Source organism: Lissotriton vulgaris, chromosome 3_1, assembly GCF_964263255.1.
Source record: "Lissotriton vulgaris chromosome 3_1, aLisVul1.2, whole genome shotgun sequence".
NCBI classification, from domain to species: domain Eukaryota; kingdom Metazoa; phylum Chordata; class Amphibia; order Caudata; family Salamandridae; genus Lissotriton; species Lissotriton vulgaris.
Window position 1 is genome coordinate 2,056,758,151 of NC_141689.1, and position 26,697 is coordinate 2,056,784,847.

The 26,697-nt window shown below is 44.1% G+C and overlaps 1 protein-coding gene across 2 annotated transcripts in view; it reads right to left on the reverse strand.

The window, feature by feature from the left end:
- Positions 1–249: 249 nt before the first annotated feature.
- Positions 250–26,697, reverse strand: part of SLC7A2 (solute carrier family 7 member 2) — a 511,922-nt gene continuing 485,474 nt past the window's right edge. Inside the window, exons 11-12 of one of the 2 annotated variants that reach the window (XM_086962584.1) lie at positions 2,639–2,747; positions 250–1,415 (exon numbers count right to left, since the gene is read on the reverse strand). In XM_086962584.1, the coding sequence (XP_086818710.1) occupies positions 1,219–1,415; positions 2,639–2,747 (306 nt within the window). In that variant the 3' untranslated portion in view covers positions 250–1,218. The remainder of the gene's footprint in view (positions 1,416–2,638; positions 2,748–26,697) is intronic. The other variant, XM_086962583.1, reaches the window with a different exon arrangement.

The window sequence follows — 26,697 nt, forward strand, 5'->3', positions numbered from 1 at the left end:
GCAATATTTGAGCAAAATAAATTATCCCATAGTTTGACTCAGTGGGGCACAATTGCTTAGGTGCACATTCACAGTTGTAATCATGTTGCTGTACAGTAAAGTTTTCAGTAATAATTGCACATTAAGTAACTTATCTCTTAGATTATTGTATGAAACTAAGGATGCTTTGTTTATATATGATGTAACTGCAATTTGGTGGAAGCAACAACTTTCCACAAAACACTTTTTAGTGATGACAAGAAGCAGGTATTTTTAAATTCCAACAAAGCCCTTCCTTGTGGGCTTTATTCAAAACATTCAGAACTCTTGCTAGATACACCAATGGTTGACTTGGGACAACTAGCTGCACACATCTCCTGATGAACTCTGGAAGCTGGCACTACCATGATTTAGGAGACACATTCAGTGCCCAATCACAGTTCTCAAAACGTATAATTCAACTATGTTTTTAACCAATTGATAATTAATGATTCCTAATTTCATATTAAGTAAAATATATTATATATATTCATTGCCTTTAAATTGAATCTTCAGCTCGGTGGTAGACTCCTCGAACTGGCTAGAGCTTACAACATAATAGAGTTAGGAAAGCATCTAATGGCTTTGCTCCACAGTCAACATTTCTAGTAAGAAACCAATGATTCTCTGACATTGAGGAGGAAAGGTATGACATGCTAAATTTAAGTCAGCATTTGTTGCTGTGAAATATTTCCAATTAAACAAATATGCAAAAAAATCTATTTAACATATGGGAAAAAGTCAGATTTTTTATACCTGAGAATTGGAACTATCGCCATAAGTCCAACGCTAATATTTCATATGTGCTAACTGGTTTACTGCAAGGTCAAGTTGTTCTGTCTAACCTCATCCTAAAGACATAAATTAAATCTTCTTTAGGTGTTGTAAACAAAACAATATCAGCATTCACAAGAAAGTAACTTTCTTGTCCACTAATGTTATTGTTCGGGGGAAAAGTATAATAAAACTACTGACTAATAAAAGTCGTTACGAAGACCGATCCAGAAATGTCTGTTAAGAAGCCAGTTAGTAGACAGTTGGCCAAACCCCAACTCAATATTAGGAACATCTTATTAGCATTCAAAAGTACAACATGTTCTCAATCGGTAGTAAACACATGACAAGAACTGTGCATTAGTCCACCACCTAACAATGACAGGCTCTTCACGGCTCAGCGGGCCCTCCTGCACCTTGAAGATACTAGCATTCACTCGTCCCTTCGTTTGAAATGAAGTGATCAGTTTCTTTTGAAAGGTCTTCTTCATCTGCTCCTTTTGCACTATTCTTTACTTCTGAATGACTGTTCATGTGTTCATCCTCAACATCATCCTCTTCGCTGCGGTCAGGGTTACCTTCAACACTATGCCGGATTCCATATGCAAAGTATATGATGAAACCTTTGTAAAAGAAAGCAAGGTGTAAGTATGCTAACAGTAGAGTAGTGAACCTCAAGCAACCATTTTAATTAATAGTAACACCACTCGCTTAACATCGCACAAGTCCTTCTTATAGGTTTTCTAAACACAGGTCTTAAACCTTGGGGAGAAACTCCATGCAAATACATTTTTATTCTATAAATTAATGCTCCAGGAACAATTTTAAAAGCTGAGGTTGGCTCTGTATGACTTGTATCCTAGTGTCCCCACAAAGGAATGCATTTCTAAAGCTGCATTATCTAAGTGGTGACCATAAAAAGAAATATCATAGAGGCAATTCCAAAAGGTAGAAAAGCTAATTTTCTTTGTAATAATGCAACAAATATAGAACACTGAAACTGTATATAATTGCAATTTTGTATTCAAATGCAATTTGGCTTTTAATTGAAGGGGCTATGAGTTGGTTTTAAGTTTAGGGTAAGGGTTATAAATGAGGTTGGATTTATGGCTAGAGGTGGAAGAAGAACTATGTTGAGAGTAAGAATTTCTCAAAGAGTTGGAGTGAGGGTTAGGACAATGGTTAGGATAAGGCTCAAGGGTCAATTATAGCATATGGGTTAGTTTTGTGGTAATAGTAGATTACTTCTAAGGATTAGGATTTACCCTATATATTGGTTATAATGGCATTTTCTATTATGGGTTTGCCATTATTGGCAACCTATGCCAGATTAAAATAAAATATAGGATTTCTTCATGTTGTATTCAATTGTTGTATATCTTAAGGAATTCTTCGTTTTCATCTGGGTCCCAGGTCACTTTGGACTTTAATTCATAGGTTTTGAATGCAAAAATCAAGAAACACTCTTTTAGGGACACCAGTGGGCTATAGTGACGTTACTGTACCCTGGATGATTAGCTGAAGGATTTTTATATGGCCTGAGACTACTGAGGACCTATGACGAGTTCTTCCTTATACTGCCACATAATCCATTGCTAATTAAACATCCATATAATGTGTTACACTGGGTTTTAACATATGCATTCCAGTACATATTCCACATCCAACAACAGTAGTAGATGCATGACACCCTGTATTCACAAGCCTAAAAACTGGCCATTTTGTAAAGAAAAGAATAAAAAAATAAACTGTGAAATACACTGATATTTCCAGGAGTGGTCCCTATTACCAGAGAGGAAGAGATAGTATATCTACAGGAGGATTACTTTATGAAAATAAGTCATACCCAGTGCCATCCAGATGCTAAATCGAATCCATGTATCCCCACTTAACTGCACCATCAAGTAGACATTCACGAGGACGCTGAACACAGGTAGGAAAGGCAAAAGAGGGACCTACAGAGAGATAAAGTCAAAAAGAACAAATATAACTGTGGTGTGGATTATTATAATACAGGTATGTGTTCCAAAAGCCCTGTGAATAGCACTCATAAATGGTTCTGGAAATATGGCTGGTCGCATATCAAAAGCAGCTATTAAAAGACTACTGGAATTCAAGACAAAATATTTCGAAATAAGTTATGACAGAAAGAAAACAAGTGTCCTACTAGTAATAAGCATTCTAATTGAGGTTTATATTAATGGATTATTTCTATTTCAGCAGAGCTAATAAAGACAGAGATCACTTCTAAAAAGACTAAGGCACATGCTCTGGTATTTTTAGTAAGATTCATACAGGCCTGAAGCACTGGCCATAATTTAGGATAACAAATTTCATGCTAAAAAGAAAATCACATTATTCCCACAATTACCATCAAAACCGATTCATTTGACCATGCCCCCACAGTTATCAGAGTGTTAATCATCAATGTTCTGTCCCAATACTCAACTTGGTCAATGGCCTTTCCAGTTTAAACCCTATATTATTAAAAAAAATTTAAAATACTGTCTTCTCCTCCATTACTAGACTGTTACCCGGGCAACATTTCAGTTATGAGCAAAGGTCCAGCTTTTACAGCTATGGTTTCTTCCCCAGCCTAGGAGCATGCAGATGAATTACTCCACACAGGAGCATCTATCAAGCATTACTTAATTCTTCAGCATGAACTCACACACTGCGCATTACAACATCCTTCATATTAACCACCCCCTAACACCTCCACGCATATTATATGCGTGCTCTTCAGAGTCTGCTCAGAACCATGAGGGTCCTAGAGTGCTTTGCATCATAATGCTACATCCCTGAATATTCGTCTATGACTACCTAACGGTCAAACAAGTCAAATAGAAAAACCCAAGCATGGGCATGAAGGTCAGACATTATCACTGGGTGCTAAGTCCCCTTTGAGAGACAAGCAGTTGCAAATATGGCATGCCTTCAACTCATTCTTGGCTCGCTCAGCTAACTGAGAGAACCACACTTGATATTGTAAAGCTCTTTTGGTGGCTATGATACCACGGAGTCCTTCATGGACAATCTCGATGACTCGCTGTCTTAGGCTTCCAGGTATAATGATTCTCGAGCCTTGCAGTATTATGCTGTATTATGCCTTCTTGGATGACTGCTAACGCATACTCAACATTTTGAGCAAGGAGCCAGTTACTTCTAATCCATGAGTGTGTGGCAATAAGTTCTTTATTGATGGTCATGTCTTTATCTACATTGGTGGCAGTAATGACTTGTTCCAAATACAGAGCCACTGGTCTGCTGGATTTCACAATACATTTGAGATATGTTTCAACTGTCCTTGAGGTCCAACTGTAATGAGATAACGGGACGCATGAAAAATAAGCTGCTGGGTTTTGATCCTTCCCAGTTTATGTGCGATCTTACAGTGGTACTCTCGCAGTCTTAATCTCTACTTCTTGGTGCGAGGGGGCATCTTAGCCTTCGGGTTTGCAAAAATTGCAAGCCACGCCTGGAGAGCCGTGATGATGGTGAATCATTTTCCATAATCAAACAAATGAAAATGTTTGCAGGCCCACACCACAGCCAGAGTCTCCTGCTACGACTGAGAGTAGGCCCGTTCTGTTTCAGATAGGCGTCAGCTGCCATATACCACAATGTTTCTTTGAGCATTCAGATGGCCATTGTGTTGAGCAAGGATGGCCCCTAGCTCTACCGGGCTCGCATCAACCGTTAGTTCGGTATGTATGCCAAAAAGGAAGAGGGTAGAGGCTATTAGAAACCGCACCCAACAAATGAATAGTGTCTCAAGTTATCGAGTAGTGCAAGGAACCAAGGAGCACTCCCCTCTATACTCCTTAATTAGGAACAAATCCTACAATGACATTAAATACAAAAAGGTTCAGCACTATACAGCAGAATATAAATATATCACATCAAATTTCAAGATAGCGCACAAAAGACATCCAAAACCAAGGTGTGTGTTTCTTGAGGTGATCTCTCTTTATTTTTCTTGAAAGGAATTTTCTTTATTTTTCCAAAAGCAAAGAGACATAGCCATAGCCAACGCGTTTCGTCTCCCAAAGAGACTTCTTCTGGGCTTCACAGTGTGATATTACGGACATTCATACGATGTTTGTACAGTTCAAGAGTTACAAAAAATCCAATATTCAGAAGACTTCTTAAATTGTAAAATATCAGCAATTACATAATAACCCGCACCATGTTTGATCCTCGTGTTTCAGTTTGAACCGAAACACGAGGATCACACACGGTGCAGGTTATTAGTTTGGTATGTACTTTGCAGTCAAAGTAGGCCATTTCAGTTGTATTCTCAAATCGCATATTTATTGTCTTTGAAACTCTGGTCTCATTCCGGAGATCAACTAAATGGTACATTTTGCTTTGTCAAGTCTTTCAATGGGGCACTCACTGTAGCAACGTTGCGACTGTATCTTGAACAATAACTGCCCATGCTTAGAAAGGATCACAGCATGGTAACATCTTGGGGTGAGGGGGTGCAAGTGAATGATAGTGCTTACACTTGTCTGGGCCTGGAGTCATTCACCATCAGAGAATATGTGCCCCAAAAACTAGAGTTTGGTTTTGTGAAACTCACACTTTGCGGCGTTTAAAGTGAGACCGGCATCAGCGAATAATTGACAGACATGTAAGAGCTATGTCATGTTCTTCTTGTGTTCTCCCAAAAACCAGTTTGCCAATAACGATGGATTAAACTCAGATTTGTGACTGGGGGTGAATGTTTTGCCATTGTGCAACATTCCATCCATCATCTTGTGTGTTTTGCTGTTCACCCTATGTGGGAAGGGTATGCCCAGACATGGGTCCCGTGCTCACTACGCCACTGGAGTCAAGCTATCCTGGCTGATGACGGCTGATAGCCAGAAACTGGTCCTAGGATGCTTGATTCCGGTCCAGGGAAGACATGACTTGGCAGTTCGGTCTGGACTGTTCCCATGAGGCACAGGGTCAAGGCTGATTTGCATATGGTCATGTCTGAACTGGGGTGTTTTGGTGAGCAAAATAACAGTGGATTAAACCCAGATCTGAGACTGGGGGTGAATGTTTTGCCATTGTGCAACATTCCGTCCATCATCTTGTGTGTTTTGCTCTTCACCCTATGTGGGAAGGGTATGCCCAGACTTGGGTCCTGTGCTCACTACGCCACTGGAGTCAAGCTATCCTGGCTGAAGACGGCTGAGAGCCAGAAACCGGTCCTAGGATGCTTGATTCCAGTCCAGGGAAGACATGGCTTGGCAGTTCGGTCTGGACGGTTCACATGAGGCACAGGGTCAAGATTGATTTGCATATGGTCATGTCTGAACTGGGGTGGCTTGGTGAGCAAAATAACGATGGATTAAACCCAGATCTGTGACTGGGGGTGAATGTTTTGCCATTGTGCAACATTCCGTCCATCATCTTGTGTGTTTTGCTGATCACTGTATTTGAAAGCAATGGGTTGGATTACTCGGTGAATAAGGTCCTGAAATAATTCAGCATCTGAAGAAACTCCAAAACTCAGTCTCTTATATCTGAAAAAACCCAAAATGAGTCACAAAGGTAGTAATGTACCTCTAGCTCTCTTCCAGCTCCAGTTGATGATATCCTTTATTCAGGTCAAGACGGGAAAACACTTTGGCTCTATTCAATTGCATGATCATGTCAGCGATGTGTGGATCAGGGCTTCTCTACCTCTCAATGGCTTTGTTTGGTGGAGCGCTCAATGATGCAGTGTTTTAAGTGTGCTTTCAAATCTACGGCGTTGCTGAGCAACATGGCAAATGTTTTCATTAATGTGAAGCTGTACTTTAATTTTCTTGACTTTTCCCAGGCCATGGAACAATGATGGAAATTGCCTCGTAATCTCTGACTGATCCCAGAGGTTATAGTTGAAGGATATCAACACTATATAAGCAGCGGGGGCAAAACTGAGGTAGAAGGCACTTGAGGAAGTCCCTTGTCAAACATGAATGATGGCTCGCACCAATGTCTTTTTGTGTCTCATTTGTGTCTCATTGTCACTGTGAACTACAAGCTTTGGAGTGGCTCAGAAGTGGCCCAGGTATATGCCTTCGTGCCAGGTGGAGTGAGGCGAGGCACAGAGGATAGGCTGTTAAACTTTTACACTGGCATGATGTTAATTGATGTACCACTGTGTATGATGAAAGATTTTGGCAGATAGTTCACTTTCAATGTGATTTTCGGACAGTGTCCAAATGAAGTTTGTTGCTTTATTTGGTAAGCTGCCTTTGAACTGTAATTATCTTAACAGGCAGCTAACCCCACATGTGCATGATGTACTCAAGTAGATAACATCAGCGCACACCCATTTCTTTGCTGGTATTTGCTAGTGATGCGAAGAGCCCTTGTCCGATGAGCTTGACGGCGATTGATTTTGACTGGTTTCTATTTGTAGCTGATGTTGCTTTTTGGTTTTAGGGCATGGCGAGAATGCTTCTGGACCATTCTTGTGTCCATCTTTTCTTGATGTTGTGAAGCACTTGATTTTTTTTTTAGCTTGGCACGCAGTTATGAAATGGGTCTCTTTACCACAACCTTTGCAGACTTGTCCTATGACTGGAATTACTGGGAAACAAAAATCCACATTGGAAGCATAGCTTTGTTTCCTTAAAGACAACAACTTTCTTGTTTATGCTTGTGCTTGCTTTTCATGATCAATGCTGATTCATTTTGTGCTATTCCTGCTTTCTTGTCAGCAGCTTGTCGGTCTGCTTGTTTTTCTGCTCTCGCAGCCATCAGCACTTTTTGTAGACTGTGTGTTTCTTTCAGTATGCGCCTTTTAAAAGAATCTGAAAAAAAGCCATCAATGACTCTGAGGCGCATGGCTTCTTCATCAGTGAAATTACAGAACTTGCAATGTTTAATGAGTGTGTCAAATGTTTCAACAAACTCACCCAATATATACCTTTCATAGTCGACATTCGGCATTCAATTGAACTTGGCCTCAAACGCTTCTTTTACCTTTGTGTAACCCTGAGCGGAGCAGGCGTAGTTCCACAGAGTTGGAAAGCCACTCTGCGGAACTTCACTACACTGCGCTCTGCGCCCTCCCTCTCCCCCTCCCAAAAGAATTAAAAGTAAAAGGCACTTACCTGCCCTATGGTTGCCTACTCCTCGACATCGCCGCTCTCCTACCTCCTCACCATCCTGCTTCACTGATAATCCCTACATTGTACATCTTGTGAGGGTGGCTTGGAGGAGTCTTGGAGGGGCCGGCTAACTACGCTCCGCCACGGAGTCGTAGTTTTGCCTGAACTCCGCATTTGCAACGGAACACGAGTAGGCAAAACTACGTAAACTCGGCTGGCGGAGCTTAGTTACCCAGCCGGGGTTACCTTTGTGTATGATTTTACATCAGTCTGTCAGATTGTCTGATTTTGTACCAGTAAACTGAGTTCTGTGAGGAAGATAATATACGTTACATTGCATTTTACGATTCATGCAATGTCCAGGGACCCAGGGATTTAATGACCTCCAATGAGGAATTAGTTTATTGCTTTGCAGTGCTTTTAGGAGTTTGGCAACTTTGATCAATAATTATATATTGTGGTAGAGGTTAAGCTTTGAGTCACAAAATATACCGACTGCTTGTATATACCCTTGTACTAGTGTGTTTATCACAATTGTGGATCATACAGTAGCAGTGCATCTGTCCTGGTGTTCACTGTATACAAGGTGACAGAGTTTCCGACTTTACAGAGGTGCCTGGCTCTGCTCAATGTGCCACCTTCAAAGTACATAGCAGTACTTGGTTTGTGTGTTCTTAGTTTCTCACTTTGTTGTTAGTTTGTGTTTGGTTTTCAGTATTCCTGTGACTAAGGGGAGCCTTCTGACACAGGTGTGAGTGGATAGACTCCAGTCATTTTTTTTTATTTATTGCCCCTTTGATCTACTGGACACACCCTGTCTGAGGGCGGTCTATTTCAACCAGATATTAGCACGTCCATTTAGCATACGTGCCACTGGCACTCCAATGGCACACCCATCTGTAGCAGTCCATGCCTTGACTCCGCCCTGCACCAGAAACCCTGGCAGTTTTACCTTAGCGCCCCCTCTCGCATCTCTTACAATCGGTACCAGCTTCTTAACCTTCATGGCTCAGGTAAGGGATTGGAATGTCCCACGCTTGGTCTGATGTATTTTTCCGAGGCCTCCAGTAAAAAAGTGGAAGTTTAGATTTAAAGACAAAGCACTCAAGTAGGTGGCACCTGTTAGGTCTATTAGTTCACCTAGTATTGGGTTTTCTGCGGAGGAGGAGGTTGGGAAGGAGGAAATTATGCTAAATTGTGCACTTATTAATGGCCGCTTGTTAATTGAAAATTAAATTAAAGCCATGGATTTTATTCAACCACAGAATTTAGACCGTCTTTTTTACTGAAACTTGGGTGCCTGAATACTCCGGTCCGACCTCATGGAAACTGCCCCAGCTGGTTACACTATTGTCGGGCAGCTCTACCTTAACAGACCAGGCCGTGGCCTGGCAATAATTTTTAAAGATTCTTTTCACTGCAGGCTTGAACCTCTCAGCTTGCAGTTGTTTTGTGAGGCGGCTCTGTTTAAGCTGAAAATCCATGCCTCACTAACTCTTATGAGAGTGCTTATCTGTCTCGCCCTCCCAGTCTGGGGCTAACTTTTTGGCTGGTTGTGGCCTTCTGTTTGAACCTTTTATTCTTGGAGATTTTAACTTTCATTTGGAGGATTCCTCCCGTCGGAACGCATCCACATTTCTTGGATCTATGGCCAGCTAGGGTTTTACTCAAATTGCTCAGTACCTACTCATGTAGCTGGCCACCCAGTAAATGGGATCTTTTCCAAATCCTCTGGACCAGAATGTCCAGCTCTTAACAAGGGACCACTAAGGTCACCATGTTAAGGCGAAAATTAGAGAAAAATATTGAATGAGGCTTTTAAAGGGTCCCTAGAGATGACTCCTTTTACTGTTACAGCAGATCCTTACCTTGCGGCCTCTCAATACTCCAAGTGGCTCGTGACTGTCCTTGATAGTGTTGCTCCTTAAAAACCTGTTAGGGCTTATAGAAACAACTCTATGGCCCCTTGCTTCTCCGAAAATCTTAGGTTATTGGAAAAGAAGTGTCACCGACAGAAGTGCAAATGGCATTCAATGCTGGATCCCACTGAAAAGTAGACATAAGATGTTAATGCAGGACGAGTTATCTTGAAAGCAAAACTGGAATACCTCCCTTTTCAGATTAAAACTGCTGATGATTCTGCTACAACTCTTTTTGAAGTGGTCAAGCACCTGTTGAGTCCATTGCACTCGTATATGGACAATACTCAATCTTTTTGCAATGACATTGCAGCCTTTCTTCAGTCCAAGGTTCTTAATACCTATTCTGAATCCTCCAGTTCTTCCAAATCTAGACTTTTGCAGTTCACTCCTTATACTATTTCATGAGACAATGCTTTTGATTTCTCTTCCTTAACTTCTTAGTCAATGTCTCAGGTGGGTGAACTCCTTTCAGGGGTAAATCTGGTTCACCTTTGGACTCTTGTTCCCTGAAAATCTCACAAATGGGATTTTAAGTGATGCTGGATTGGCTCACACAGACATCTAATATCGGTATTGAAGTGGGCTGTTCCCCCAATTCATGGAAAGAAGCGATTGTCATTCCTATTTTGAAGAAGCCAAATCTGGTCCCAAAATATCTAAAAAACTGAGGGCCCATTTCGTCTCGTCTGCTCCGGTCAAGATCTTAAAAAAACATCTAGAGCATCATCTTATGGAGTTCAATGAGAGTTAGAAGCTCTTGGATCCATCCCAGGCTATGACGTAACTGAGCACAGCCCCGATTCACCCTGGTAGCAGTAGTGGACGTTATCAGATCGGTGGTGGATGGTGAGAAAGCAGCCACATGCTTGACCTGTTTGGCTTCTTTGACCCTGTCTCCCCTTCTCTCCTGACATCTCGGCTTGCCCAGATGGGTATCAAGGCTAAAGCGCCCAGTGTTCTCGAAGCCTTCCTAGTTGATGGACGTCAGAAAGTCACGTGTGGACACTTAACTGCAGAATCTGTTCTTCTTCTTCCACAGGACTCCTCATGAAGTCCCACCCTTTTTAACTTGTATGGGTCATTTTTAGCCAATTTGATCCAATTGTTTGGCTTTCCAGCACTTATGCTAATAACACCAAGATGATTGTTAACATCACAGATGCCATCTCATCAATCGCCACCATTTTCAGGTCCTAACTGCTTGAAATTAGCAGCTGAGTGAAGAAAGACTGCCTGAGGCTGAATGTGGATAAAACTGAGGTTTTGGTTTTTGGCATTCATCACTCAGCTGGTCCATGTTTTGGAGCCGGAGGAGCTAGACGAGCGTCCATCTCCAGTCAGCCCAGCCAGGAATTTCGACGTGATCCCAGATGATCAGCTCATCTTTGATGAACAAGTTAGTCAAACCACCAGCTCTTCTTTTCATATGTTTAGATAAATAAAAAAGGTGTTTCCTTTTATTCCGGTTGATCTACGTGTGAGAAGTTAGCCTGGCAAATGATGTCCACTACTTCTAGTGGGAACCTTGCACCAGTCTAATCAACCCTTATTGATGGTGGTTGTAAAGACAACCTTATAGAAAGCTATCCTAGTGGTAGCATGAACAAGTAGTCTTCAGGCTAAGACTTCAGTAGGCGAGTTAAGCAAGTTGTTTACCATATATAATCGCTTGAATACCAAATGAAAGGACACCAAACAAGGTATATATCAAATATATATGTATTTAATCTAAACACAACCCCTCTGCACTCTTTATGAGGTCAGAGGTCAAAATACAATACAAGTCACACAGTTAGTATACGATAAGTTGCACAGTATACGTTATGCCCTAGTGGCCTCACAAACCATATACTAAGAAAGTGGTATAAGTACCACGTTAGAGTTAGAAAGCAGGCATGGGGCCTGTGGAATCGCTGGGGCTTATCTACTCGACCAAAGGATAGGAAGGAGGAGGCCCACAGGAGACGCGTGCAGTGTCTAAACACAGGCGCGGGTTACCATTGACTTTCTATGGGAAACGAAGAAGTTACAAATATGCAATTTAAGGACACTTCCGGAAGGACTAGGCTGGAACCCTTTTAAACTAGGACACTTTGAGAGTCAAGACCCATGGGAGCACCGGAGTACTTGTGTTACCTCACCCAGGGAAGCTGTGTGCATAGGTGTCTTTTCGTGTTGGATACCTTTGTCGTTTTCTATGGAGAGCTGCAAAGAAGTGCTGCAGGCGACCAGAGGAAAAGTGTCCGGGTGGATCCAAGGGTGGATTGGTGATGTGAAGAAAAGCAGAGGGGACAGGGTCTGGGTTACTAGCCAGTGACCAGGAAGCTACCAAGCGATGTCGGGTGCTTGAAGGTGAAGAAGGTGAGTTTGTCTCTTCAGCCATGAGGTCCAGGAGGCATTGACGAATGAACAGGCACTGGGTTCGAGCTGTCCCACAATGGATCTAGATGACTGCGGTGTCGGTATCCGAATTGGACCCAACAAGCCTTGGCAACCGCAACCCACGCAGGATGTCGAGATTGGCTCTGTTGCAGACCAGCAAGGTCTGTGGTGTGTCTCCTTTTCAGGGAAGCTGGAGCAAGCCTGGAGCAACCAGGAAAGCAAGTTAGATTCAAGATGGTATCTTCAGGGGGCCCACTAGCCAACGGACAAGGAACTGGAAAGATGCGTCAAGCTCAAATGCAAAGGCAGGGCCCACTGGACACTCGCGGAGTGTGGGGGCCTGGGCTTCGGTGCAAATAGTGATAGTTTTGCACCAGAGCAGGGCTGGAGTGCCCCAGCAACTGGTTTGAACCGGGCTATGCATGGAGCACCTTGTGTGCCCCAGGCAGTGTCTGAAAAAGCATCTGCTGATGTAGCCCTCCCTGCCCAAATACACAAAAACCTGACTGGGGAGGTGCTGGCACCTCCCTGGACAGGAAATTTATTGTCCAGACTCCCCTGCCAGAGTTTCGTCCAGCAGCAGGAGGTCAGACTCGTGTCTGTGGCAGCAGCATCCATTTTGTGATGCTGAGGCTCTGTTTAACTTTAACCGGGTAAAGCAGTAACTTCATGTCTTCTCCCTCTAGAAGGGTGGAATGCTACCCCCGCCGCCAGGACTGGCGGGGAGTAGTATTCCAAAGTGTTTGACACCTTACACAACATGTTTTGATAAAGCCAAACCAAAGTTAGCCTTAACCGCGAGGATTATAATGCACTTAAGAGTATATGGTATGGCTAAATCATCGAACACCTATAAGGAGATGGTTCTGAAAGCTGCAGAGGGGCTCAGCTCATGCTAGGGCACCCTCTCACATAAAACCAAGCACTCTTCCTCCAGGATTGTCGAGGCCTACCATAGGAGTGGCATATAGGTGTATATGTGTCTATATATAAAGGTAGATATAGGGATACTATATCTAAGTAAGGGGTGATTACACCACCTTACCCAGGCTGTGTGAACAGACCTGTGGTGTCAGTTTGGAAGGCAAACCAGGGGTGGCATAATACATACTGCAGCCCCTGGTAGGCCTAAGGTGCACCTATGCCCTGGGTACCTATGGTTATACAGGGGCTCACGAGGGCGACCCAGTAACTATTCTGGTATGTACCTAAAGTACATGGTATCAATTTAGAGAGAGAATAGCTGGGCTGTGGGTCTGATTAGCAGGCCCACAGCCACACTAAAGTCGAAAAACCAGAGAATCACAGCAAAAAGTGGGGGTGACCATAGGAAGCAGACCATACTCTCCTTCACTGCATAAAGTGATCGTTCTTGCATTGGTATCCTCACACCTAGACTATTGAAACCCACTGTATCTTAGCATCAACAGGGCTTACCTAAATAGATTACAGGTTACAGAGAATGCAGTGGCTCGTCTAATTTTGGATATCTCTAAATTTCAGCCTGTAGCTCAGGTACTGAGGGGCCTACATTGATCTCCATCAGGGAAAAATGCCTTTGCATAACCCATATGGCTCTCTTCAAGCGAGGTCCCTGCTTTCTTAGTACTAAATTGCATTGCTATGTACCTCGAAGGTTGCTGCGATCTGTCCATAATAAGTCAGTGGTGGTGCACAATATTCAAAAAGCTTGATGGGTGGCAGATCTTTTTCATATGCCACAGCTCGACTATGGAATACATTGCCCACCATATTGTAGGACTTGAAGATCACTATCTCTTAAGAAGGCTGTTAAAAACGTGGCTATTTTCCAGAGATTCGGGGTAGGGTTAATTTTCTTTTCTAACTCTTTTTCCCCCTGGCATCTGTTCTTCATTTTTAGGCTTTTTAGTGCCTTGATACCTTCCAGTATTGCGCACTTTATAAAATTCAATTCAATTCATTGACAGGATGGGTAGCTCCATTTTATTCAGTGGTGAACAGTAGGGGTGGCGCAGTTTAAATTTTACCAGCTAAGTTGGGCAATGTTAGGAAGTTTGCACTTAATGAAATCAGGTGAAGTTTCCTTACTTTGTCCAAGTTAGCTCTGGCACAGTTATACACAATGTTCTGCACTCCCTTTGGCAAAACATCCATCTACAAGCAATTATATTGGTCACTGGCAGCCTGCTACAGGCACAGGAGATGGTGAACACAGCTCTCGACCACAGGGCCTAAGACTACTGATCAGGGAACAGTGATTGTACTAGCCTGGAAGCGGTGGGGACAGGCTGAAGGGGCAGGAGACAGTTTGATGAGAGGGTGTGGCCAGGCCGACTCATAATTAATATTAATCAGTGTAGAAGTCTTAAACAACCTGGGCACTGCTGCCAAGCAGTGCAAGACAACTGACTATGCCTCAGCAGTGAAATTGGTTTCTTTAGTCATGTGGGACTGCAAAAGCTGCTTCTTTTTTTTGTTGCAAAGCTTACAATCTTCTAAAACAATGTCCTTAATTGCAAATCATTTGCATCGAATGCCACAAAGTAAGTAAGTAAGTAAATTCTTTATTGTTCGGTTAATTAAAACCATTACAATTTGTAGCATACTACAACATTTAAAACAGAACTCTTAAAATATTGGCGAGGAAATAAATAGGAAGGAGGGGGAAAGGAGTTAAAAGGAAAATTTGCGCTACAAAGAGTCCAACCGGTCATAGCAAGAATTGCTGCGATACAGGTTTATCTATCAACAATGATCTTAAGCCTCAAGTCCAGGAATTTTACTAATCTACAGATCAGTTGGGCGTCCACTGAACGTAAGGCCTGGACTATCGCGGATCGGCAGGAACGGACTCCTAGCTCGTTGAGATGGTCCTTGAGCCAGTGCCGCCAGCCGTGATACATGGCTGGGCAGATACAGACTTAGGGGGTCATTAGGATCGCGGACGGACTTGAGTCCGTCTGCGACCCCAGAGCATGAGGGAACGTCCGCATGGGCTGCGGTGTTCCCTCTGTGCAGATTTGGATGTGACCGCCAGGGTGGCGGTCACATCCTCTATTTTTAACATTGCTGCTGGTGGAGCTTCAAGCTGCACCCGCAGCAATGTTAAAAATGCACGCACAGCATTTGCGTGCACAAAGCGGCAGGCACCGCGCGGTGCCTGCTGCATTGTGCACGCAAATGCAGGGGGGTACCATAGGTACCCCCCATGTGCACCCCCCACCCCCACTACACCTAGGGGCCCGCAACGGGCCCCTGCAGTGCAGTTACACATGCTTTTCCACGGCGGAAAAGCCGCCGCGGAAAAGCATGTTCCCAAGCGCATCCTAATCTGGCTGACGGTGTCTAAGAGACACCTTCACCATTTTAGTGCTTTTCCGCCGCGGTTGTAAGCCTGCCGCGGCGGAAAAGCTGCGGACCTAAACCATGACCCACCAGCCATCCTAATGTGGCGGTGGGTCCTGGTGGGTCCGCAGAGGATTTTCCGCATCCTCCGGGCCGGCGGTGGCTTCCACCGGCCCGGAGGATGCGGAAAATCCTCCATCATAATGACCCTCTATGTGTGTAAAGTCTTGGTTAAACTGTCAAAAAAGTTTTTCCCCTTTGGGTGAACTTATAAGCAGACCACAGTTTAACACTAAGCATACACGAAGTACATACACTCATAAAAATTAGGAGCAGCTAATGATCAACATGAAACAGTCATACAAAAATGTACATTTTATTTTGGTAAATTTAAAAGCAAAAATTAAAAACAAAACATTGTGATACATCAAAAGTTCATTATACAAAACATGGGAAGACACACTAGGAAAATAATTCCAATTAAAAAAGGGGGAAGAAATCACTAGTATAAATTGATTGATGATCCCTACTCCAAATTATACATTCAATTTCACGGTTTTAGGAGTATCTTTTCTCAATGGCTTAGTGTTTTTCCACCCAAACAATTGCATCGACGCGTTTCAGTTAAGGCATGTAAATGTTCAAAGCCAAAAACCTTCTTCAGGATTAAAATAATAGTATCCCATTAATACACAACATCTCATAGATCAGCAATCGGATATTCTCAGCTGTACTATTAGGGTCATCTGCCTCCAACAAGTACCTCAAAGTTCGTATCCAGAGTGCGTATAAAAATATACTGCACCAAATCCATAATGACGGCTAAGTCGCGTCTCTCGATAAAAGAGGCAGAAGAGATTCTTCTTATCGCCTCTGAGCCAGACCGCCCGCAGCCTGCTCGTGTAGATTTGTAGCCACGATGTGGGTTTCTGTGCCCTATTCACTCCGCTGTCCAAAGTCTTGGTTACCTGCACCGCAGAGATCACATTCCGTTGTTACTTGTGGTCTCCATCTAGGTTGGTCTAATCGTGTGGGTAAAATGCCCAGCCTTAAGTGGAGGAATTTACGTTTAAGATTCAACGAGAATGCCGTGTCTAAATAAGGTATTGGTGCGGGCCTTATGTACGATTTAATGGTCATCCAGGCATGAGACCGGGTACTAAAAATTCTTTTGTCGTTGAGGAACGAGTGTTTCTTAGCAGTCCTTTTGACTACCTGGTTAAACGAAGGGGCTGGGAGTTTTGTTTCCCACAGTGCTCCGAGCTCAGTTTCTTCTAATGAGAGCTTTAGATATTTTGAGTGCTCAGAGTTCGGGCTTGTCTGGATCGCTCCCCAAAGTGCACCATTCATTTTGTTCTTCTTGTTCCTCCAGACATAGTACCAAAATTTAATGGCCTCATATTTTTTCAATAAGACTTGAGATTGTAATCCAAATTCGAGTCTGACTTGCGCTGGGGAAGTATTATTCGGTAACAAGAAGACCCGCTTGTAGACTTTAGTTTGTATTTTGTCCAGGAGGGTGGCACTTTTCCCATGGTGCAGAATGCTCCCGTACGCCATTGTAGGCAGTAGTTTGGCTTTCATTGCAATTAGCAGGGGGGAGACAAGAGGGCCCTTTAGCTCAGCTGCCAAGTTGGTGAAGGCGTGCAATAATGCGGCCCCCTTTCTTTCCATGGCTTTGAAATGCACCACGAAATTTAAATGCTTATCTAGGAATACCCCCAAATATTTATAGTCATTAACGGATTCCAGCTGGTCGTTGTTTCTTCGGAAGATTGGCGGATTTTTTCGTCATCGTGATATGAGCATTGTCTTTGTTATATTGATATTTATGGTTAACAGGTTCCTTTTTGTGTAGGCGGGCAAGTCTTCTAACAGACGTTGAAGGCCAATTCTTGTCTGGCTCAACAATACCACATTGTCCGCGTACGATAAATGCGTTAAGCGAAGGGTGCCTAACTTAGGAGGGTGCGCGTTAACCTTATCTAGGCTTTCTGCCAGATCGCTCATAAATAAGTTAAATAGATGTGGAGCCAGGACGCATCCTTGCTTTAATCCATCAACAGTGTAGATCTTCCTGGTCAGACGTCGCCCATTGTCAACTTTTACCTGCATCCAGGTTTCAGTGTAGAGGTTAATAATGGGCAAGAGAATTGAGTCCGGTAGGCCCTGATGTTTTAATTTTGCCCATAGCATTTGCCTGTTGACACGGTCAAAAGCCGCTTTAAAGTTTACAAAACAGGTATGAAGATCATGAGAGTTCTGTAGACTTTTCTCGGCAATAAGGCATAGGGCCATGGCATTCGTCGTTGTACCCATGCCGCGTCAGAAGCCGGTTTGGTTCAGTGGTATTTTACTGTTCGTTTCTGACCATTCAGCCAGGTCCGCTTGTATCAGTGACGCATAGTATTTTGATTCAGCGTCAAGGAGAGCAATCAGGCGATAGTTATTCGGATCCTTGCGCACGCCGCCTTTATAGATTGGGGATATAATAGCTCCTCTCCAGCTCTCAGGAATACCGCCTGTGTTAGTTACTGTTCAAAACAGTAAGTTGAATTTGCTAGCCCAATACTGCGGGTCCGTCTTGTAGATGACTTGTGGATCGCCATTTGGACATGGGGCGCTGTCTTGCCTGCTTTTCCCAATTATTTTTAAAATGCTTTGTTCGCCATCATGCCTGGTCCATGAAGATATTAGTCCATTTCTCTTTGCGCTGTTCCCTTGGTGGACTGGGGCAGTGACTTCCCGCACTGGGTTATCTATTGCTTCGAGAGGCAAGATGGTAGCTGCACTCTTGTTGTTGATTGAAAATGTATCCATTAGGTGTTGAGACCATTGCGATTCAGTTATGCAGGCCATGCCTATTGGTAGGGCTGTCCGGTTTACAGAGTTAACTTGCAGCCAGAAAGCCTGCGAGTCGGCTCTCTTGATGTTATGCAGTAACTTGGACCAGAACTCATTTTGGAGGGTTTGTTTTTCGGTCCATATTAATTTCTTATATTGAGTCCTGACCTTGCGTACTGCTGACTAAACAGTGGCATTTTGGGTGTGTCCACGTGCTTGACATATGAGTTTGTTCAAGTGTCTCTTTAATGGTAGTACTGATCTATTAAATGCGTTCCTAAATTTAGAAGAGGATCTTATTATGCTGCCTGAGTTGGTCCTAGGGAGCTGCATCAAGTAATTATTCCAAATGATCGGGCTCAGGGCATTCTCAGTCAGGAGGTCTTCTAATAGTTTTTTAGCATTGTTAGCTATTTGTGGGAGGAATTCACTTGTCCACTTGAGCCACTTCAAATTAATCGTCATAAGGTTGCCTGGTAACATAGGAGCTGATTCGAGTTTGGGTATTTCCATCGCGATCTCAAGATGTTGATTAGAGTGATCGCTATCCAGGGAACAGATGATATGAAAGTTTTGTATTGGACTGAGCAGGGGTAATGTAACAAATGTATAGTCCAGTACTGAACAGGAGTTGTGGCCGATGTAGGTCATTGAGGGGGGGTTGTCTTGATTGGTTCTTCCATTTAGTGCTCGGAGACCGAGGTTTTCGAGGTCCCACATAAGTTGTTTACCCTCCTTGTCCTTCTTCACTACCTGAGGAACTGCCTGCGGCAAGATGTTCCAGATTTCATTTGCAGCATTGATGTTGACTTCGTCCTCCGGTACCTGTAGAAGGTTTGATTTGAAGTTGCCCATGAGGATTATCTCCTAGTCTGGATGTTCCAAACGCATGTTGGTGATTACCAAGGTAATGCGTTGGAATAGTGTTTTTTTGGAAGATTTTCTTGGATTTGCATATATGTTCATTAAAATTAGGGTTCTGGTTATGGCCGTTGTTGTACTCTCTAATTTTAAGATTTGCATGTCCGCAGTTGAGTCTAGAGATTGTATTACTCTGATATTTAAAGATGTTGATATGTAGACAGAGAGGCCCCCACATGCTTGCCCAAAGCGCTGGAGGCGAGTCGCGCTTACGTGATAGCCCAGGCGGCTAGGTATGTCAATTGGGACAGTTTGCCACGTTTCCTGTAAGGCTATAATTGCATATGGGTCCCAATTAGCGGCTTTGCCGTTTTTGTTCATGATGTCTTTAGCACCCGCAATATTCCAAGAAAGAATGTTTATAACGTGACTTGCAGTGTTAGTTGACTTGCCGGGCGTTCAATTTGGGAACAGCAATTGTGACTGGAGATGCTCGTGGTCTGCTGCTCTGGCTCCCCTTGCTCCTTGTAGGACCGAGTGCGTTGGTCGACTCCTTGGTGGTAAATTTACGCTCTTGGTCTGCCTTCTTAGGAGAGGAGATGGATACGCTGCCTTGACCATTTCCTTCAGGAGGATTCCCCATTCCTTAAATTTAGCCATTTCAGAGAGGATGTGGGATACCATACCAGCCTCCCTCCATGTTGTAACTGTGCATTCTTTTTTTGGGTCATCCACCGATGTTATAAACTCAACCGACAGGAGGTCTGCTGAAGTGAGGTAGCCAAGACTAGGGATAGCTGATGTTAAGGGGAGTATGTTCCCGCGGTTTAAGTGATCTTGCAAACCTTGCTGTTCGAATTCAGGAACGAAAAGAAGTTTCCCTGCATTGGGAACATCCTCCTTTGCCGTTGGTGAATTGTCACCAATTTTGACAATTTGGCGATGGTACGTTTGGTTCCATGACCCAGAAACTTTCATAATGTTAGAATTGCTGTTTCCAGGGGGGGATTAAACGCTATGCAGGGGACGCTTGTGTGGTGCGATTGATAGGTTCTCTTCTCGTGCTTTACTTGTTATTTGCCTCGTTGCTAGCGGGCCCTCTTTTGCGTCGAACAAGTTCTCCCAGCAGCGACTGCCCCCTGCTTTCCTGCTGGTTTCGGGGTTGGCGCCCTTATTGTCAGTTGGGAAGGTTATTCTAATGAGGTCAAGGTTTTCCCTAGTCGCGTTTATTGCCAAGCGTCTGTCAGGGTCAGTGACCACACTGGAGATGGTGATTAGGGTTAGGGGTACTGTGTCGTTAGTAACTGTCATTTCCACAACCTGACTGTTGGGTCTATCTTTTCCGTACTTTTTTTTTAATAGTTCTTTCCCAGTTGTTGTGGGCTGCTTGTTCCGATTCTGCGTGCTTGAGATCTGTTATGGGGAAAGATCGGGTTTTCCCAATGTGGATTGACTAATTATCAGCGGCTTGTTTGAATGGTCGTCGATGGAGTCTTCTTGATCAGTGGAAACGTTTGATCCCGTTCGGTCTCGGAGCTCTGCACCCAAAGGGTTCCCCTTGCACAAGGCTTTTGTAGGGGTAGCCTCCGCTAGGTGGGATGGTTTGTTTGGCGAAATGTTGCGCTGTTGCTTATTAGATGGATCTATTCTCACTACTTGAGCCTCCGCTTTTGCGACCGTCCTCGGGCCCTTGATTTTTATGTCTTTGGGTATCGTCGTCTGGGATGGGTCGGTCGTTGTGGCACTCTTGTTTTTAACTTTGGCTTGTGTGAAAATAGGGAAGAGTGATGACGTCTGCTTGTGCTCAAATTCACTGCTTAGAAGTTGATTTCTGTTTTTTCGAGCCCTTTTTTTCTGACGCTTGGTTAGTTTTACTCCATTCTCGGCTTTAGATGGTTGGACCATGATAAAGGATTTAGCTCTGCTCTGTTGGTTGGTCAAGGCGATGTCAGTTTTTGAAGTGATGCTCAGATTGTTATGTTTGTCGTTACCTTCTGCCAGCTGTTGGTTGGGGACGACTACGTTAGCTGCCTCTAAGATCTTGGGCTTGTAGGCATTGCTTATTTGAATCACGTTATCGTCAAAGGAAATCAAATCGTCGTTCAATTGAAGGCTAGTGGTAGTTAAATTAGTCTGCCTACATTCCTGCAGAATGTCTTTCAAGATGAGTGGCAAATCCTGGAGTTTTTCCAGTATTGGATGACAAGTGCAGGAGTGTGCTGGCACACTTGAGCCAATTTGATCTGTTAAGATGTTGAACGAGCCAGCAATTGCGTTGAGTTTTTTATTTATGCCGGCTATATGCTCGGCTATTGATCCCATTAGATATATTTGTACGTCAAGCTTATCTGACTGCATGTTTAGCGTTTTTATCGATGTTTCCAGTATGCATCCCAGTGCCTTGTGTAACGTAAATATGGATTCTAAATTGATTTTGGTGTCCGGCTCGACTTCTAATTGCGTGCTGTGTTATTGTTGAGAGCGATTGCCTGCTCCAGTGCGATCTGGTCGCTGGGTGGTATTCTGTGTGTCTGTTCTTGAAATAATTTTTGTTTGGTATTGTCATTTCTTTCAATAGATACTATGTCTGGTGTCAGGGAGCTTGAGATCTCTAATATGGACACTTCCTTTGGGTTGCCCTTGTCCTTACCACAGTTGCTTGTATGAGTGAATGGTTCATTTCCTTGTGCAGGTTTCATTGCGCTGTGGGTCTCCGCCTGACTATTAGTCAGTGGACCAATGATTGGCGAAATGGGCAAAATATCTGACTGTGAGTCATGAATTGTTATGACTAAGTCCTCCAGCGCTGCAAGCAATAGTTTCTCGCTTGTATTGGGTTGATCCGTATTACTTCGAGTTGTGTTAATGGATGGGCAATCCCTGTGTCTTATGGGCTTATCATTGGTAGTTGTTGTAACAATTTCCGGTTTCCGTGCCAGGTGTGAGTCTTTTGATTTCGCTGTCTTCAAATTTAAGCTTTTGTTTAAACGTAAAACTGGTCTAGGAGTTGAATGATTATTTAGGTAAGCTTGATCCGATGGGTCACATTGGTTATTGTTAATAGGACTGTCCCTTTTACTGTCTGGTCGCTGGTTGCTAGGAGTGATTAAGTTCAGTTCGCTAGTGTTTAGTAATACGTTGCTTATGAAGCCTTCAGACGTGATGTCTGGGACTGTGCTTAGGGTTCGTGTTGTTGGTGAATTTTCCTCTGCGTCAGCTCGTGCTAGAGGTTTATGCGTATTACTGTCCCTGTGGACTTGGGCTTGACATTGCATGGTGCGTTTCGTTGGGTTGTAAGCTTCTTCCACGCAGTTGTGACTCTTCTCAATTTCGTTTGACATTGTGGATAGGGGTGATTGAGCTGACAAATCCTTTGTCTCCATCGTTGTACTACAGATGTTTGAAGTCATTGGCTTCTGTAGGCCGGTTAGGCTCGCCGGCGTTGTGTAAATTACTGACATCGGGTCTTTCATAAAAGTGAACTTCCCCGAGGGTTTCGCTCTCCAAAGATCGAGTAGATGGGAGGTATTAGACTAGGGGGTTGATTGGCTGGCTGGGTCTGGGCAGGTGAGTTGATCATCGTCTTAGTCTTCTTCCTAATATTCCTTGGTGGGTTTACTCTCGGCTTCCCTGATCTCATTTTACCCCTCAAGTGGTCCCAGGTGGTTAGCTTTGTTGTTCTTGATGGTTAGGGCTGTTTTCCGTGTTTTCGTGTTCTCTCTCCGCTGGAGCGGGTGCTGGTTGGATTACTTACAAGGTGTCGTGACTATCTGCGCATTGGTCGGCGCTAGTAACCTTAAGGGAATCCGTACCTATCCCGCTTCCTTATTCCAAATCAGGTGCGGTTCAGATACAGTATGAACCTCCTCCTTCCAGGTACTCGCTTTTCTTAATTTGACCCTCTTTTTTTGTAGCTGTTTAAAGCCTGAAGCTTTTCGCCTCTGCAATTTATGGGATTTTGTAAGGTGGTGACTATGGTGGCAGGAACGGTGTTCGAGTCGCGTGCAGGAGTGTTGTTATCACAGCGCTTCCTGTTACGTCCAGCGCTCACACTACCTGCAACCTGCAGCCACAGCGACAGATGAAACAGCAGTTGGAATGTATGCAGGGGAGTATATAGGAGTGTTGTTGTCACAGCGCTATCCCTTAGCATCCGTGGGTGTTCAGCGCTCACACTTCCTATGGCCCACTAGCCCGCTCACTCTCTGGATCAATAATAGATAGGACAGATAGATTGCCTATGATGGTTAGGTGGTTAACTAAATAGGTAGATAATTGCAGGAGTCATGATGGAGGTTCATGTTATGGATCCTGCGGTTTATAGGCCGCTGTTGGTACTCAGCTGAACAGTTGATGGGCCGCTTGTCCACTTGCCAGTAATTGGGATGCAAACTCCCAATGGCTCACTGCCCCAGGACCTCTCCCCTGGGCTGCTGGCCACTGCCTGTCCACTGCGCGGGGTGCTGCTGGATTATGATGCCGCGCCCCCTCCCCCCCCAACTGGGCAGAATCGGCAGACTTAGGGGCAGACTTAGGGGCCGGGAAGCCAAGTCCCCACTTGCACCGCACCCTTATCCGCACCGCTCTCACCGCTCTCACGCCGAGCCCGAGCCCGGCGAATGGGTGGGACGGGCGAAACGGGCGATGCAGGCAAGGAGCGGCAGCCAGCGGCAGGTAGGGGTGGCGGGTAGGTATAGCCCGGTCGTTCATATATGCTGCCCTTCTCCCTTCTCCGCTGGTCCCCTACCTCCTGTCGGGGGTCCCTGGTGCCTCAAGCGGTCCAGTTGATCCTTATTGGTCTACCGGTGCGGCGCAGCGCGGTGCGGTGAAATTTGCGGTTGGCGTCCTCTGACCGCTAGGGCTTGCTCCGCTCCGCTTTCTCACGCCACTGAGCACACTGCTCGCTGCTCGCTGCTCCCTACTGGCTTGCACTTGCAGAGGTAGACAGTTTCTGAAACCTGAGTGATTCCCTACACCATGAGGACCTTGATACTCTGTTCCTCTAAGGGTGGAAGCATCCTCAAGGGGTCTATCCCAAAGACCTGAGATGACCGATGGTTGGTACAGGTGAAACTTTGCTTCCTTAGCTCGGGCCTTTTCTTAGCACCATTCTTATTGATTCCGCTTGCCCATCAAAAGAATCCTTCATAATCTTCTTCCATTTCCTAGTGATACCATGTGCCTTAGGATTCTTCACACCAGGATTTATTTGGCATTTGAGTGATTGCTCCAGTTATTCTTGATGGCCTTATGTTCATACCACTGATGTCAAGCTGTGCTGAACCCGAAGAGGGCCAGGACACTCAGAGTCTTATTGACGGGATGACTCAGTGGTTCCTGTTAGGCGGGATATGGACTGGGCCCCTGGTGCTATTGCTCAGTAACTGGCTGTGCCTGTGGCTTGCCTAATGGATTAGACTTGCGATGGGATGCCACAAGTTTCCACACATCTAGTAATCATGACCCCAGTTGTTTGTGACATTGGCCAGACCCTCCATACAATATCATGTAGAGCTAGATTTGTGTGTTATCAGAAAGAAATAGAAGTGGTGATATTTGATTTCCTTAGCCTAAAAGGGGAAAATACAGATGCTAACTATCATGGGTAATAGAGTGCTACAAAAACACTTAACCTACAGGATTCAATTGATCAAATTCTGATATTAAGTTGTGGCTGTGTAGAAATAAACTTGTCCACTGTAAAGCAGATCGTTTGATTCCTATGCACTCTGTTAGCCTTTAAAACAGTTGCAAAGGATGTAAATAAGTCCCTAAATGCTTCATAATATTTTCTTGTTCTGTTTCTTACCTTGTCACGCATTTGAGGGCAATGGAGTTGATTGTGGTTTTCTGTTTGCTACTATGAATGTTTGATTACTTCACCTTTTCAGAAATTAATAATTCACACGAGATCTAAAGCATATTGTTGTTGAAGGTGAGTTTCTTTGGGGAGGTGATAACTACATACATCTGACAAAGAAGAATATTGACATAGAGCGATGATGCCAGGCACTGGACTACAGACAAGTTCCACATGCTCTTCATCAAAGGAAGATAGACAAGACCACAGAACACGTGAGCAAGTGGTGTGGTATGGGAAAGATTTTAGGCTATTTACTGGGTTCTCCTGAATTTTCACTATTTCAGAGTCAAATAATTATTTCTTTTTTTTTAAATTCTTTTTATTAAACCAGCTCATAGGTGGATACGGTAGATCATGACATAAGGCGGGCACATGCATTTAATCAGTCAAGTATGCAGTAACAAATTACATTATGGCAAGGTCAACAAACAATAGTCATTATCGTTCACGCAAGGCGGGTTACATCATTAAAGAATTTCATTGACTTATCAAATCATCAGAACATTATTGAGATGTAGTAGGAAGCTTGCTCTGTAAATACTATACCAAAGTAAGGGATAGTGTGCACAGAGTCCAGGGAGTCCCAAGAGGTATAGCAGAGGCTAAATTAGGTAAGTACTAACAGCTCTCTTTGTGGTAGTGTAGGAGATCAGTTTGGCTTATCCAGAGGGTGTGTTAAGCATTTATTGTGTTCACTCAATCAAGGACTCATTACACACGCTCCGAGACAGAATCCAGACCAATTAGGTAAGTATAAAAAAGGTATACTTGTTTTTTTATTTTATAACCAAGCAGGACTTGGCACAGGTAAGTAAAATACTTCTCAAATGCAAGAGTGTTCAAGGAAATGCAGTTGTGCTTGCAGATTTGTATATGCTTTGGAAACCGTTTAAATTACACAGTAATTGTTTTTCATTACTCTTGGATTACTTTTTGGATTACCTTGCCTACTAGGAGTGGTATGCCTAGACTTTTTATACTTTGCAATCGATTCTCTTTTCTTCTTACAACACAGTTCAATACTTAGACATGTTTTAGGCCCAAAATCTCTTTACATGGGTTCCTATGAGGAAAAGGTTTAAGCAGGTTCACAGGTAAGTGCACTACTTACAAGGGTGAGTTTTGGGGGTTAGGATCAAGATTCCCCAAGGTCTAGATGGGCACTCGAGTTGCACCACTAGCGGAACTGAGGCGACCAGGTGCTGAATGCAAAGGCCCAATGTCAGCCAATGGGGTTAAGGGGGCCTTCAGTTAGGGAGTTCTGACGAGCAGGCCACTCGGTTGTGGGGGCAAAGCTCCTGGGGTTAAGGTCAGCACTGCAAGGACCAACAACCAGCACAGGGCACCACCAACAGCACTTGGGTAGCCGGGTGCAGGGTGCAAAGTAGACATTGGGGACTCTGTGCTTTCTAGTTGAAGACATTCGATTTCGAAATGATGCTGGATGCTCGAACAGGAAGGGTTCCTGAAGGTAACCACTGGCTGGAGAGGTAAGTTGGGATCTGGGGGATGCCTGGACACCGCAGTTGGGCCACCCAAGGCCGTGAGGGGTTGGTGAAGGCATGTCTTCTGGCGTCGGGTTTTCTTACCAGCTCCGGTCATGGTCGGG